General features: G+C 44.0%; 1 protein-coding gene across 1 annotated transcript; it reads right to left on the minus strand.

Annotated features, from left to right (window-relative positions):
* Positions 1–5,911: 5,911 nt before the first annotated feature.
* Positions 5,912–14,802, minus strand: ACP6 (acid phosphatase 6, lysophosphatidic). Its single transcript, XM_062572843.1, has 10 exons — positions 14,610–14,802; positions 12,673–12,801; positions 12,450–12,580; positions 11,699–11,778; positions 10,724–10,811; positions 9,068–9,200; positions 8,257–8,357; positions 6,788–6,883; positions 6,432–6,597; positions 5,912–6,100 (listed from the first exon to the last, which is right to left on the minus strand). The coding sequence occupies exons 1-10, from the start codon at positions 14,781–14,783 to the stop codon at positions 5,963–5,965; spliced, it is 1,236 nt and encodes a 411-aa protein (XP_062428827.1). The 5' UTR covers positions 14,784–14,802; the 3' UTR covers positions 5,912–5,962.
* Positions 14,803–16,423: the final 1,621 nt, after the last annotated feature.

Genomic DNA, 16,423 nt, shown 5'->3' on the forward strand with positions numbered 1-16,423 from the left:
TGTCAGAAAAATAAAATATATTGTTTCTTACAAAAATGAACTGTCTTTTTTATCCAATTCAGCTATGTCTTACGTACATCAGAGGGCTGGCCAGATGACTGTTTGCTCTTGCACATGGTCACAGCCAGTCTAGAGACAGATGGGGCAAGCCTTGGCTGTTCATATGGATCTGGTCTGTAGGCAGCTGTATGCTCCTTGCAAGGCACTTCTGTTTGCTTTCTCCAGAACTGAGAAAAGCTTGCTTTTCCTTGGAGTAAGATCTTATTTCAGTACACCTCAAGCATGGTGGTTACAGTCCGCTCCCTCAATTTATAGAGGTTCAGAAAACAGATAAAACTTGTTGTCTCTGTTGCTTCCTCATGGTGAGTTTTTGCAGCACTACCTGATACGTGGTTTTGAGCTTTCCTTAAGCAGTGATGTCTGCCTGCTGAGCCCTGGAGACTGATGCTGCACAGGACGCTTGGGTTGTGTGTCCCCCTGGGGGCTGTTGGACTGATAGAGTCTCTGACTTCAGTTGCTCAGAGCCTGCTCAGTGGGAACTGGATGAACTTAAATAACAAAGGTGAGAGATAAATCACTGGTGAGCAGATTTTTATCAAGACAACCCTGCTGGGTAAATTGTTGCTTTGCTGTGGTTCTCATTGATTGCTTCCTAATCCCCTGTCCATCTTTTCAAACTTCTCTTTGAGAGAATTTCAACAAGCAAGTTTTATGGTTTTATCTATGAGGAGTGAAAGACGAGACACTGAAACGCTGACCACGAGTTGAGCACCACTCCTGGAGAAGACCAGGATGTGTCTGTGGAGGAAGATCCTTAGGGAAGGGAGCGGGTTCTGAAGCTGTCTGCCGAGGCAGTTCTGCCTTCCCCTTACCTTTATTTGAACCTATTTCAATGAGTAGTTAAATCAAAGGGCTGGCTGTTACTGGGAAACTTCATGTGGAGAATGAGTATCTTCAAAATCGTTGTGCATCAGAGGTTTTCAGAATTAACTGATGTTTAACATGCGGAAAAAAAAATTGTTGTCCATGACTGGTTTACCAAAGTTTAATATTACAAAAAGAGCAAACCCACGCACTTTTGTGGGCCTGCAATCCTCAACACATTTTGGTGGCTGTTTCCAAATTCACCTTTGTGCTGTCATGCAAATTCAAAATGATTTTGGGTGAGAATTACTCTTTTGACAAAGTGTAGGATGTGTGTTTTGGTGCTTCCGTCTAACAAGACAAGTAGTGTGCCTGAAGCACGGGCTTGTCAAGATTTTAGAAAGAGCTGACAATGACACAGTAAGCGTTACTGCAGAGTTACCTTTTCTTTAAATGATCGCATAGCTTCCTTTTTAGGATCTTGCACAGGAGCTGTCACAGTGCAATCTTTTTAAGTGTTGCCATTTCTGCCATACGACTCCAGAATATTTTTGTAATATTGAATAAAGAAACTTCTTGATTGACATAGAAATAACCTGGAATTTTTTTAATGATCTTCCTCAGTGACTCATATACCTGCTGAGGTATTTTGAATAGCAAAGGATTTCAGAGTCTGACTTTATCTGGAAAAATTAGCATAGGTGGTTCATGGTTTCGAAGCTACTCAACAGTGAGAGGATGGATTTTTTTAAGATGCCAGATTCCTTCTATGTCCATCTAACATAAAATTCTGGCATTTGGTATCTTAAAAAGACTTTTTCCTATAGAAAATGTAGACGATGTAGGTTCTCCTGAGTCCACACAGGTTCGCTTAACGTCGGTGGCATTACCTGATTTCCCCCTGGATAACTGCAAGAGATTTTAATGCTTTAGCTGGCTCTAGTCTGAAAATCGACTTGGTGGGTATAGACAGAACTGCTTTGTTTTGCGCTGATTCTACTTTTGCCTTTCCACTTTACAAATGGAAAAGCTTTCTAGCTGCCAGCCTTGCAAATTTACCTTGAGATCTGTAAGTCAGGCTCTGTTCTCTCCCACTTATTTATAATCAATAGTAACTGTGACTCAGCTCTGGTAGTCATGGTGCAGTTGAAGATGGAAACTGGGGTTGCCATTTTTAGTTTTCTTCCTTTCTTTCTTTCTTGCCTTTTTTATTTTTTTTTTAACTTTCGAATTCTCCTCCTCCACCTTTGTTTGAAAGAATGAAATAGACTTTATTCATACATGCTTGGCTGCTCTTCCTCTCTAGTAACATGGGAGGAAACAGTCTGCTGTTCAAATTATCTCATCCCAGATGGCTGCGCAGCCGGAGTGCAGAGAGACTTAAAAGGTAAACCCAGCAGATGGTGAACTTCTGAAACGCAAAAATAACGTGCCGCTTAAATCAAAAGTTAAAGTATTTGAAATCTGTTTGCTTTAAAGTAGTGGACTGTTGCAAACTGGTCATCCGTAAAGTATAGTTTTAAGCACAATCCAAAAAAAACTGATTTGAGAATTATGGGCTAGCTTATCTCCTGAAGAATATGGCAAGTGACTAACTAGTCTTAGTTTAGTACTAAACTCCTGGTGGTACCAGTGGGTAATGCTTTGGAGAAGAGACCAGCACGTGGAGATCTGAACTGCATCAGTCTTATTCGAGACTTGAATGCTGGGGGTGCTTGTGGTACGATACACATGTCCCAACTTGGAGTAGGTGTGGGTAACTGAATCCTTTCTGGTGATAAATGGGAATCATAAACATGCTCCTTAAAACAATTCGAATTTAGCATTTGTTGTGATGAAATGTTCAGGCTGTTACAAGTATGCTATATACAGGACCTAATTTTGTGGTGCTTGGTATGTTGATTGTCTATTGTGCTGTATTTCATTCTGATGGCAGAAAAGCTACATTTGATTAGTGGGTTTTTTTTTTCTGCACTAGTGATGATGAATACCTTCTTTATGCAGTCTTGGCAGGCTGTTTGCTGAAACCTGTTCCCTATTTTGATCTTTCTTGAGGAGAGGTGGCTCCATATTCCATATAGGTCCACATTTAGTGGAGCACACTTCACTGTATCAAATTGGTAGTAATTCTCAAGCTAAGAAAGATATTTTGTCTTATTTCTGTGCCTAGAGTGTCATTTTTCCTAGTGTAGTGACCTCTTAGTGAGAGATCTTTCAATCTATAGCCTGTTCACAGACACCAGTTATTTCTGTTAATGCTGGTTGTATGATAGATATGTAACACTGTTATTGCTGCTTCTATTTAAAATTAAAGCACATCATCTGGAGTGTTTTTCAGGCCTTAAAAAAAAACCAAATCCAACTGCTCAGTTATGTTGGAACTGTGGACAAGTATACTGAGCTCAATATCCTCTTGATCCCCTGTGACTTGCAGCTGGCAAACCTTCGGTGCCATGCTCAAAGTGCTTCAGGGTGAGATCTAGTTCCTCACTGTGACAGCTTACTACACGCTCAGGTTTTAACCTTACAATTGTTTTTGTCTGAGTCAGAGCACAAGTAGGGGAACAAAAGAGATACTGTTTTAACTGAGATACTGGAAACTCTAAAAGAGGATATTTTACATCAGGAGAAAACAAAACTTTAAATTGAGTTGACATCTTTGCTCCTGATCACCCACTGTACTACTGTTGCCTTAAATGCAACATAGTATGTGATAATGGGGTTGCAAAGCAAAAATGAAAATCTGTGAGGTTACATTTACCAGCCTGAGTTAACTGCATTGAATTAGAATAGCGATGGAGGAACTAATTTCATGTTCAAATTTATAAGGGAACCTGGGGTTAAATTTGTTAGCTGATTTTGGAAATTCTTGTATTAACAACCCTGAGGTAAGACAGCTGTGTGTTTTCCCCATCCCCATCATCTTGGTTTTGACTCCCAGTTTTTGGTTAGAGCAAGCCTATTCCATGGAGATGCCTTGGTTCCTTAAGGAAGTGTTGATTTCTTGAAATACTTTCATGTTCTCAGAAATGTCTCCGCCCTTCCATGCTGTATTTGCTGTTTGGCACTTCCCACTTAAATCTGTCCTTTGGTCTTAAAACTCTTCCATTGTTCCAGCAACTCCCTTTTGAAACAATTATTTACACCTTGTTCGGTCAAAACTAGTTCCTTCCTTGTACTGTGGGCCACTGCTGCTTTGGAGTTACTCTGTGGCATTAGAGCAAGGCATGGCCCAAGTAATTTCATATGGAGGGAAGGGGTTAAGCCTGGGTCAGGTGCTGAGGGCAGTGCAGAAACCCCTGTAAGAAACAGTTATGGGATAACCGGCTCTCAGAGGAGGCTTCTTCCTAGCCACTGCCAATAAGAAACTGGCTTGTTTTTAGATGTTTTCCACTGTTACTGAAATGTATGCTATCCTGCCTAGAGTGATTTGATTATTTTAATGGTGTGAATGCAATGCCCTTTAATAATTTTCTGTGCACTTGTAACAGTTTGTGATGTTTAGATCTGTTGATCTTGGTTGCGCTGCAGTTTTTAATGTGATTGCTGTTCAGTTTTGCTGGGATATGCTCTTGCTCTTGTTTTAGGAAAAGGTACGTGAAGTCCTGTTTTGTCTACTGATATGGCCAAGGCCTTTGGTGACATTTCCTGATGTGCCATTTCCCAAGCAGTCCATGTCTGTCAGGAGTAACTCACTATCGTATACCTAATGTTTCCATCACCCTTCTGCAAATACTTTATAGCATGCTTAAGGGACAGAGAGATTAGAGCAGAACACACTGTTCTTAAGCAAGAGTAGGCCATTGATTTTTATATAATGACATAATGTTTTTAGGCTGTATAAAGAACTTGATGGAAAATAACGTTTTATTTGCTTTCTTGACAGCTTCTAATAGCAGTTCACTGAGACATCCATTTGATATACTAAATACAGCAATGTATTTAGTATTCAAATTACTCTGTTCGTTGTACATGATGTTAACGTGTAATTTTGGTGGGAGCAGTCTAATGAAAAAGTAGAGCTAATTCTAGCCCACACTTCTCAGGGAGAAGGTAGCCTACTACCTCCAGTCATGTATCTATCAATGACATATCAACATCACTGTAGTCTGTTTTCTTTGGGTCATAAGGGGTAACCAAACCAAAACTGCGGGATCATTTTACTAAGTAGTCTTCCTACTGTAGTCTTTTCATATCCCCCCAAAAGTGGGTCAGGCTCCAGGTTTTACTCATTGATTTAAAAAAAAGCATTTTAGCTACATAGTGATCCTTAGTACTGACTTAGAGGAAAAAGCATCATCATCTCAGCTAAAAGAACTAGAAGCACTTCTGATGAATGCTGGTATATTCCCAATACTGTTTTAGCAAGTGCAAAATAGATGCAATGCTGCCTAAAGCTGATGTCAGTAGCAGCTGCCTGGACTTCCTTGTTTAAAGCGCATTAAGCAGAGTTCACCAGGAATGTGTGTTCTTGTGCTTGGCCCACCGTGGAGGCTTTGCATGTTCACAGCAGAATTCCTATATTTATAGGAGTGCAGGGAAGAGATATGGAGTCTTTCTGCCCCCTGGAGAGGTTCTGTATGCAAAGAAGTGCCTTCAAGTAGATGAGGTAGCTAAATACAAGCAATTTGGGAGGATAATCTCTCTGCAGAGCAACTCTAGAACATGAAGAAAGGGAAAGGGACAGTGGTTTCTGCAGCTCTTTAGGTATAAAAGCAGTGGTAATGTTGAAGTCCTTAAGACTGGTAGCACAGACTTCATCCCACAGTCCTAGTGTAGGAGGAATAGTTGTGTTTGCTCTCTTACCCTGAAACAGCAGGGCAATTCAAACAAGTCTGTTCTCTCTTTTGCTGTTTTCAGCCTCTCCATTGCTTTGTATGGATACCTGGGAAGTGAACTCCAGCCATTCTGTTAGTGGCTTCTTTTATCTTGCTGCTAACAGTGAAGAGAGACACTGTGCCACCCTGTGTCTAGTAGGAACAGCTCTCCTCATCTAGAAATAGCTTTAGAATGGGGAAGGCTGGGAAGAATTAAAAATACAATAGTCAAAGGTTATGACAGTAAGTTTAATTTAAGATAACTGCTTACGAGTCAGTTATCAGTCAGTTTGTTGATTCTGCTCCATTTGGGAGCACAGGTTATTGTACTCCTCTGGACTGACAGCATACTGTGAGAGAACTTGTAGAAATTCATTGAGTGGACAGAGACTTGCCCTGCATCCTTTTACCACTTGTTCCTGCAAAGGCAAAGAGACAAAAATCACAGATCCGGCACACAGTGCTTTTTTTGTTGTTGTTACTGATGCATTCTGCAGCAGGGAAATATGCTAGTTAAGGCAAACACAGAGGTAGATGTTAAAAGACTTTGTCTAAAACTCACAGTAGGTCAACTGCCAGCTCAAGAGAAAAGGTATCTTGGCTAGCAAGCACATGCTCTAGCTGTCTTACTGTGTTATTTGGCTTGACTGATGGCATGCTCAAAACAAGTCTTACGTTACAGTTTTATGCAAACGCATGGCAAAACCAAACAACTATAATTTGCATGATGAACTTTCCCTGGGCTCTTACCTCACCATGGTAAGACATGCGAACAAACCACTCTTTGGATTGCTGGTGCTGATATAGTTCCAGGGTCACATCTGCTGCATAAGGTGGCCACTTGTGATCAAAGGTGCCCAGGGCCACCAGGAGAGGAATAAGGGTAACGTCATGAGAAGCATAGAGAATGAGCTTTCTGTTAAAAAAAAGGGAAGGAAAAAAACCCCTTAAAATGTTAGCTATGTTAGTCAGTATCACCCATGCTTTTTCTAGCAGATAAGCACTCATTCTCTTTACCCACACATTCAACATCCTTCTGAACTAGCTCTTCATACTGACAGCAAGTCAGAATTTATAACGATTAGAAAAAGAGATCTGCCCTGTACCTGGCCTTTTCAGCTGGAGATGAGGGATCTGTTGCTTCTGTAATGTTCTTCTGTAAGGTATAGAAAAGGAGACCAACACTCATCTGAAGAACTTCTCTATAAAAGAGGTAGAAAAAAGTTAGCCTTTTTTTTTTAACCTTCAAATAAGGTAGTTTCAAATGAACACCTGGGCACCTGCTTTTCTCTTACAAATTGATAAAGTCTGCTGAATGCAGCTAAGAACCATTAAATGTGATTCCTACAGTTACTTTTTTATTTCAACAATTGCTTAATCACCATAGAGATTCTTATGTGATTGCAGATTGGGAAGGGAGAGGTGTTAACAAGGCAGTCTCACGAGATGTGGTCTACATAAAGCAAGAGCCAGAGTCCTTGATGTTCTATATCCTATTTTATATCCCTAGTTGTGATTTTGCATGCATGGATTTCAACTAAGGAAGATAACCATAGCTGACTGCAAAAGAGCAACTGAAGGTGGTTTGTTTGTTTGTTTTTGATGGGGAGAGGAAATATAAGGCTAAGAAAGCAGCTATGTTTAAAGATTTTTTTTTTTTATCCTAGTACTGAATGAAGAGAAGATGTTTGGACAATTTCTGGTGTGAAGAAATGCCCTCTACCTAATGGGTATGTTAATGGGAATGGAGGATGAGCTTGACCGTGGCTTTCCTAGATGTTGTGGAACTGGGGGAATTTAGTCTCTCAGGACCTGAAATCTCTCATATAAATTAAAGAAAAGGCTAACAACAACTGCCCTAACAGAAAACGGTAAAATCCTATGCTGCCAACTGAGAAGAGCTGGTGACTATGGAAGCTGTAAGTGAAGCTGAAAGGAAAACTGCTGCTAGGCTAGCAGCTCAGTCACCTTTACAAATAACTGCAAAGCAGGTAACTTAAGCACGTAGCAGCTGGTTCTTTTGCAGGCTATAAGTGTGCAGAGTCAGGCATCACCTCTTCCATTAGTTCTTAGCCAAGCCACACAGGTATTGTCCCTGGGATAAACTGTGTCATATTGGAATTCACATTGTAGGTGTTTGTCTGCAGGGACAACCTTGTTCATGCAGCCTCAGCTTCAGGCAGGACCCTTCTAGATTCTTCTGCTTTTGGCTGTGATACAGGTTCATTCAAACAACTGTGGCAACTGAGAAATTCAATGCCTGCCACAGTGGCTTACTACTGCTCCTTGGAGATTACTCCCTCTACAACTGCCAGCAAAACAGGTTATAAGCCCATATCTTGGCCTCCTCAGTGCTGACTCCCGTGCCCTAGCTCGTGCTTGTTACCCAAGGCGCTGGACGTTGTACTGAGATGGCTGAGGTACAAACCTCCTGAGGGGGCAGTAACTTCTAGTGTGGGAATGTGGCTGATCGCAAGGTTGTCTTGTATCTGCCACAGTAAGCTGGTGTAGCTCATCCACCTTGTGTAAGCCCATGACAGCCCCCAAAGCTGGGGGCAAGGATACAGGCTATTACCTTGAACTTTCCTCCAGAAAGAAAAGCACTGAGTCAACAGAGCGACGCTCCACTGTCTGCTGGAAGTTCTTCAGCTCAGGGCAGCTTGGCAAATTGTGCACCTGGAAGAAGAGTAGACAATGTAACAACAGGTAGCCAAGACAGATGGATAACTGTCCACAGAAAGCAGCTGTTCATGTCACAGCATTCTGACTTAAGTATGCACTGTGGTATTCATGTGGGTAGTCCTTGTAGGGTTTTTTAAACATACAGATTTGCTCCATGTATCAAAATGATGGATGTTTTTTCTTGAAGCTACACTTATATCTGAAGGGAGTATAACAGGCCTTGAACTATTCAATTTACAGATGGACCAGCAGGTCTAATTACCATTAGCTCCAGCAAAAAATGGATCATTAAGGGGGTGTACAAAAATACACAACTCCCTTCCAGTATCAGAAGAAATATGGCTCAGGGACAATATGCTAGAACTAGGATGAAGATGACTCTGTAGATGCTAACTGTCAAAAAAAGAGAATGCAATTTGTAATGAGACCCAACTGCCCTCTTTGTTCTGCCTCATTACATTTGAAAGAGACATTGGATTTTAAGATATGAACATAAATATGGGAGATGAGTCTTCAGCCATTCTAGAGCAAAGATGACTTGGCACCTTGCTTTCATGAATGTTATGCTATTTCTATAAGCTTGCTGGATTGCATGGAAGGGTATGGGGACCCCCACTGGTATCAGCAGGTGTTAGTGCCTTTGTGGCTTCCTCCATATGCATGATTTCTTTCTGTGACATTGCAGCAGATATACTTCAGCTCACCTGCTCAGCGAGAATGTTATCAAGGAGAAGAAAAAAATCTACAGACTTATCACCATCAATACCCATCTTCTCCTTAATTGTTTTCAAGTCATCAGAGATACCTGGCTGTAGCTGAGCATTCTTCAACTTCTGCCTGTCAGGGGATTAAGAAGAAAAAGAAAATTCACACTTCACACTTCAGACTTCATCTCTTTCTATCTCTTCAGGTCTTTTTGTGCTTCCTATCCCAGTGGAGTTGCCTCCCATCAGTGAAGGACAGAAGAGACTAGAAGTGCCACATGATACTGAGGAATTCCTGGTGTGGCATCTCAGTGGCAGAAAGGGCAGATACTGTGTCTGAATGCCATGGATCAGAGCCTGCTATTAGCTCTCACAGAGATGGGGGAAAAAATCAAGATGAGATATGAACATCTCAGAAGGAGGTTCCTGTAAGTGAGGGCTGTGTATTATCAGTTAACAGATCTGGTCATATTGGAACATGGCAAATCTCTCTAGGGTGTAGCCTTTCCCTTAACTGCCTCACAAGAGAAGGATTAGAAACTTTAAGCTGACTTCCGTATGGTGTGGGAAAAGGGAAAAATCTAGAGAGACCCACCCGTAACAAATTCACCATTCCCTTTGTCAGAAGCCATCAGCTCCCTTTACACTGTTTTTAACTTCATTTAATAACATCTAGCTGCTGTTTAGCTGAAAATATCAGTGCTGGCCATGCACTTCAAACATGTTGCATGAGTTTCCTTTTGTTTTCTCTGCCCCTGCTTTGTTAGGGAGGGGACAGGAGTTTTTGTTTGTTTGTTTGCTTGTTTGAGTAACAGCTCTAGTTTTTATTCCAAAGTGGATGCTGGAAGTTTTGGGTAGCCTTAAGCTGGGACAGTGCTTTTTACTGCACCTTAAAAGAACACCTTGATACAGTCATGAGATGTACACAGCTGGTGGGCTTGGGGTGTGCAGGGGAAAGAACCTGCAGTTCATTCTCTTTTTGCACACTTTATGTTACTAGTGGAGTCTGAATGTATTTTGACCTTCCTGAGCTCTTTCTACAAGCCACCATCTCACTACTATCAAGAAAAATCCTTTGTCTGCAGAGCTGAGCATTAAATAATGATTTTTTGCAAATCAATTCTGATAACTCTTGAAGAACTTTGGACAAAAATATGCTAGCGTATAACCCAATCACACTGTAATACACTTGCCTCTGCTGTCTAATTTCCACTCCCTGCTCCCTATGCCTAACCTGGCTTACACTTAGGCTTTCTTTATTGAATACTTGACTCTGCAAACACGAGTGTTCTTCTTATGTAGGATGTGTCTTATTTTACTTAAATAGTCTCTGTTGGGACTTTTAAGTGTATCATAGCTGAATATATTTATTTAGTTGTTTGAAGGTGTAAATTTGACAGGAATGTTGTAGTAACCTCCAAACCAGAAGATTGCTCCTCTCTACATAGATGCACACACACAAACACTTTTTTCTTCTGGTGCCACCGCATAGTATTTGACTCCTCTCACCTAGTATTTTATATAACAACTAGCTAACCGTTCTAGTAACTGGCAGGGGAAGAAATTGGGAAATGGGAAGAAAATGTGCTGTTTTAAATTACCACTACTGAAGTGAAACAGCAGTGAAATCATATGGGAGGCATGGCTGGCAATTACCTGCTTAAGCATTTCAGGCGCTCGCAGTTCTGGTAATTGGGATAGAGGATTTCAGAGCTTGCTTCATCAGTGACAATGACGATAGGTCCTGTGGAATGAGAAGGAAGGAAGCTTCTATGATCCCTAGTGCAACTCTATGTCTTTAGGTGCTTTAATCACTCCCACAGTCTTGAGAACAAATTTTGAATTTCTTGTGCACAGCAACTCCCCTAAAGTTCTGTTGCACAAGACAAAATAGCCTGATCTGTGGCTTTGTGCTCAAGTCCACTGTTGTCCGCTAGCAATTCCCACTGAGCTATCACCTTCAACATAATCCACCAGCTTTGTTTCTTTGTATGTTGCATTTATTTCCAGGGGGGCTGTCTGTTATGCATCATATAACTCCTTTTAGTTGTGTGTTCATTTCTTCTAGTGGTAAAAATTATTTTCTGTGCCAGAAGGAGTCATAATCTCTGGCAAGTCACTTTTGCTATTTGTTCCTGGAACTGAATACATGGGAAAACAGAGATGAGGCATTCATGCAGCATATTTACAGGCTGTATGAGTATTTGACAACTACAGGATACAGCTGAAAGTTTCACCAGGTGCCAAACTTGCAAAGGATTTGGGGACTCCTAAGGATGAGATACTCAGGTTTATCTAAAAGTTTTTTTCAGATGCAACAATGCACCTTGTGAACAGTGAGCCTGGAACTCTTTGCTGAAGCTGGTAAATGCTAACCTCCTCAGTTGATCTGAAATTGCAGCATTGATGGTAACAGATCCAAGCTGGGCGCCAGCAGAAAGCTACATAAAGAGAGGGAGCAAGTGACAAGCTGATAGAGAATACATGGAACAGAAGATCATGAGGGAAGTGGGGTGGGGGGCAAGAACAAAGGGAGAGGCAACAACTAGGAGCCAAAGAAAATTGGGATGTAAGATGTGTATCTAGGGAAGACTGAGAAAGCAAAGGCACTGCTTGGAAGTCTCCCCTAACCTTCTTTCTGCTGTTGGTACAGCCCAGCCAGCAGGCACCGCGTGGACTCCAGATTCCGTAAAATATTAGTGGAACGGACACTGAAAGAGAGAAAGCAGCTCGTGAGGTAACACCTTCTCCTTCCTGTGGAGAGAGCTGCAGCTGGTGAGGACTTGCTGGAACAGAGGGATTCTGCTTTCTCCATGGCTTCAGAATCCTCTGGTAGGATTCGTCTCACCTTGCTATGGATATTTTTTTAAAAAAAAAAAAAAAAAAAAAAACCACTAGTGTCTGAATTGCCATTTAGCTTCCCTTCAGAAAAAATGGAGATGACAAATGGGCACTTCTCAAGTGTGAAGTATCTCCTCCTAAGCCAGATGCTCCCAGCACTATTAACGTGAGCAGCAAGAGTGTTCTTCATTTCACTGAACTTCAGCTGTTTACAGTGAGTTAAATTGTGCTCAAGAAACGCTTTTTTTCTCTTCACTCACCATACACGTAGTTTACTTAATACCATTGTCAGTGGCTAAACCTAGGTAAGACTAATCTGTCTCTGAGGTCCCCCTCAGCACTGCTAGGAAATTGGATGCTTTGTGTCATGAGTGAGTTCTCATACTGGGCTCTGCAGACTAAGGCAGAAGTGATGGCACAGGGGCAAGCCGGTTAGCTGTGGTGAGCTGGGGCAGGCTGCTCAGGAATTTTCCCTAGCATAGGGGTTCATGTCAGGAAGGAGGAAACAGTGAAAGGTCCAGAAAGGAACTGAGAGACTCACAAGACCTCGGCAGGCTTAAATGTTGGTGAGAGAAAGTTTGCTTCTTCCACATAGCTCCTTCTCAGCCTTTGCCCCAGAGCAAACATCTGCTGCATCCCTAGTGTTGTCAGCTGTCCTGCAATTGCACCACCCTGAATAGAGAGAAAGGAAGAGACCTGTTTGAAAAATGGAAATAAGCAAGCCTCTGGAAGCAATATGAAAGCACCAAGAAAGAGTGCCTCACCTTGAATGTGGTCTTTTTGTATTGCTCGTCATAGGGTGAGGGAGGTCGTGGTCTTCCGCTTAGGTCAGTCACTGTGTAATCAAACTTAGTCTGAGCAGGTACATCTAAAAGAGTGGGATGCCATTCTACCTGTTTCAAAACAAACAACACTTCAGTAGAAAATGAGGACCTTCAAGAGCATTAGACCAATGCTAGACTGTCATGGAGTCATAGAGTGCTACTTTAGAGCTAACACAATATGGAGCCAAACAGAACCACTCTTCTTACCATACAGCACATACAGAAACAACAGCAGTGCGTCGTCTTGGACTTGCTCATCTGCTCTGCATTGTGCACAGATACTCCTAGTGCTGAGACACAGTGTTTGCCTTCTTCCCCTTACAACTGAAGAAGCTGTAGGCAATCACTATTACTACTACTCATTACACATTGAAAGGTTTCTTTAAGCTAATTATTAGTACCAATATCTGCCAGCGCAAGAGGTTGCCTTATTGGAGGCTATAAGTAGTCGGATCAATGCAGTAACACTAAAGCAAGTAAGTGCGTGTTTGCTGAATATCTGTTACAACGGGTACTGGCTGCTGGGGAACAGCTTAGTGCTAGGCATTAAGGCGCAGAGCTCTTTGAAATGGTAGGCTCAGTATGCACAGTTGCAATCCGCATTATTGCTGCAGCTAATAGCTTTTGCCCTTTGACTCCACTCCATGCTTTCTTGATCTGAAGGCTCCCTACAAGCTGGTTCCCACAACTATGATTGTCCCCTCTGTTGTCTTTCTGCACATCCAGTATCATGCAGTGCGGCAAAGCTATATCTATTCAATTTTAACTTCCAAATTCTTGCATTTCCCCTAAATTTATTATTGATAGTCCCTTTGAAGAAAAAGAAAAAAACCCGCATTTCTAGACTGATACAAGTGAAACAGCATCTCAGAAATTTGCATTGTAGCACTTCAGTCAAACATCATTTTCTTCTGAGCTTCAAACACAAATCAACGGAAGCTTAAAGCCAATGCTAACACAACTTATCTCGTCGTAAATAAAGCATGACTCCTGTCAGCTCATGGATCAGGACAGCAACAACAAACATCCTGCTGCTACTCAGCCATTGCAAACATTGTAATTAAAAGTGTTTTTAGCTTTTACTGTATCTTTTCTATATTGTTAAGGCAAGGCACTTCACTACTATCACAAGTTTTCACCCCTACATGCATGCTCCTTGCACAAGAAGTGCAAAACAGCAATATTTTTTGAAAATAACAAGTGTTTTAATTCTACATTATGTATGGGAAAGATCCAGGATGGCAGCAGTCTATGATGGTGTAAAAGGGGACTTGTACTGCCCAACTGTTTGGTATTTTTTAGACATAATGCAGCATTACCAATGCAGCTGGAGAGTCTAGGTGTGCTTTCTGTTGAGTGCCTGTGTGTTCCTGAGGTGGTCGTGGGCACGGCGCAGCGCAGGTAGCTAACATCTGCCATTACTGTCCAGATCAGAACTTGGTTAATCCAGAAGAAGCGCACTCTGTCAGGGAATTTTTGCTAGAAAAGTTTTTGGAACAGCCTTGGGGTGTCGCAGCCTCTAGAAAGGCAAAACTCGGCAGCCCACTCGAGAGAAACCCAGCAGCGTTTTCAGGACTGCCGCTGATGCTCCGTGTGCCTAGACAGCCGGAGCACCACACGTGCTCACAGATGACGGTACACACAGCGTATACAAATATATAGATGTATCTACGTACACCTCAAACTCAGAGCTGCGGGCAGCACGCTCGATGTGCAGGGAACAGTGTCCCCCCCCCCCCCCCCCCCCCGCCGCTCACTAACCGAACAAGCCGCCCCCGTGTCGAGGTGCCCGCACAGAGACACTCCGGCAGCGCCAGGCTCCACCCGCGGCACGCACCGTTACCCCTCCCCCCGGCCCGGCCCGGCCCGGCGCTCACCGGCGGCGCCCCCGGGACGGCCCGCAGCGGGGTGCGCGCCCCGTGCCGGAACACCACTTGAACCAGCTTCAGCTCCAGCTCCCGCCGCTCCCCGCCCGCCGCCGCCGCAGCCCGCCGCCGCTGCGCCCACGCGGCCAGGCCGCCCAGCGCGGCCAGCCGCGCTCCCAAACCCATGGCGGCGGCGGCAGCCACGGCGCCGCTGGCAGGGCCGGCACGCACCGGCAGCGCGGCGCCGCTCCCGCGGGGGGCGCGGTGCCCGATGGGAAACGGAGTCCCCCGCCGGCTCCGGTTAGCGGAGAGGCACGGGCGGCGGGACTACAGCTCCCAGGGGGCACCGCGGCGCGGGCCGGCTCCCGCGGGGATCTGCTGTGGGCATGCGCGGGGGCAGGGGGCTCGGCCCCGGGTGCGCGGCCCCGTTGGCCGTTGGCAGTTGCGGCGCGGATGCAGCGCCCCTGCGGGGGGGTCGAGTCGTCGGGCGGAGGGCGGGCTTGGCGGGCAGCCTCCTCCGCCTCCGCCGCCTCCTCCTCCACATCCTGGAACCGGCCCCGGCCCCGGCCTCTGAGGGGGCGGAGGACGACGGCGCTTCCCTGTGCGCCTTGTGGTGGGATCGGCTTTGGAGGCTTAAGCTCGCTGCTTTCCCCGCCACGGAAACGCTGGCGGCGGGAGCGTTTCTGTTGCCGGGTCTTTCTGTAGTGGAAAGAGACGCAGTGCTCTCACCTACACAATAGTCCTGCCTGCAGCTGCCTCTCGTTTATCTCTCTCGCTCTCTCTCTCTCCTGTGTGTGTGTGTGTGTGTGTGTGTGTGTGTGTGTAAAAATGTTCATATCAGTGCTTACTCTGTGAACTTTCATAAAGTGAAAATTTGTTCAGTCCCAGAAAGGAGAAGTCTTCCTTTGTTTTCTTTTCCTTCCACATTGCTTTTTCTTCTGAAGGCACACTTGGCTGTGCATATGATGCATTCAGGTAGAGGTGCCTGCACTAGAGGAAAGAATTCATGGTGAGGAGAGAGAGGGCGGTCTGTAAATTCCTCTCAGTTTGGCTGCTAGCACCCTCCTCTTAACAGCAGTCAGTTTGGAAGAAAATTTTGGGAAGGGGAGGACACTCTATTCAGTTAAAATCTCTTAGTGGCCAGTCACCTGTACACAATACTTCGGTCTTTAATCAGCCCATATAAGTGTAACATAAGCAGCAGGAGACATTTCCTTCTCATAGTTTCCTCCAGTTCATGTTTCACTAGAGGAATGGCTCTGCTCTTTCCCACTGTAGCTTATTTATTTCCCTGTTTGTACTCAGTCAGTCCCTTAACCTTACCAGCAAAGGTGTACCATTCATGCTAAATGATGCAGTGGCAGGTTTTTTTAGTATTATGATTTGTAATGAGGGCTTTTCCCACTGTGAGTTTGCTAAACAAGTTGTTTGTTTATTTGCTTTTTAAATCAGATGCCCAGTTGTGGGCCTTGATCCATTCTTGCTTGACCTCTCCTTCCCACTACAGCTTTGGGAGCTGACGTGATGCTGACAGCACCAGAGTTAGAGAGAAGGTGCTGCACCATGCAGCAGCAAGGCGGGGAGAGCAGGATGCTTCAGTTTGTGTCAGGACAGAAGGAAGGCATGCCCCCATCATGTAAGCTGGCCTGATGTTGTCTGCAGGGTTTCAGAGCTGTTTTTAACACTTGAGCTGCCTCTTGGCATCCTCTGGCAGCACTTGGCAAAGCTGTTCAAGGGTGAATTTGAACCCACAGCCTCGCAGTGCATGTTCTACTCATTTCTTCAAGGTGTTGATTCTTCTTTCTTTTTAGTGATTCGTCATACTA

This window comes from Rhea pennata, chromosome 1, assembly GCF_028389875.1.
Source record: "Rhea pennata isolate bPtePen1 chromosome 1, bPtePen1.pri, whole genome shotgun sequence".
NCBI classification, from domain to species: Eukaryota; Metazoa; Chordata; class Aves; order Rheiformes; family Rheidae; genus Rhea; species Rhea pennata.

Excerpts from the sequence above, each read along its gene's own strand:
- ACP6 (XM_062572843.1), bottom strand. The coding sequence starts at position 14,783 with ATGGGTTTGGGAGCGCGGCTGGCCGCGCTGGGCGGCCTGGCCGCGTGG. Across the intron at positions 10,812-11,698 it reads GTACCAACAGCAGAAAGAAG|GACCTATCGTCATTGTCACT; the intron begins GTTAGGGGAGAC and ends CTCATTCCACAG. Across the intron at positions 6,101-6,431 it reads GCATGTCTTACCATGGTGAG|GAACAAGTGGTAAAAGGATG; the intron begins GTAAGAGCCCAG and ends TTGCCTTTGCAG.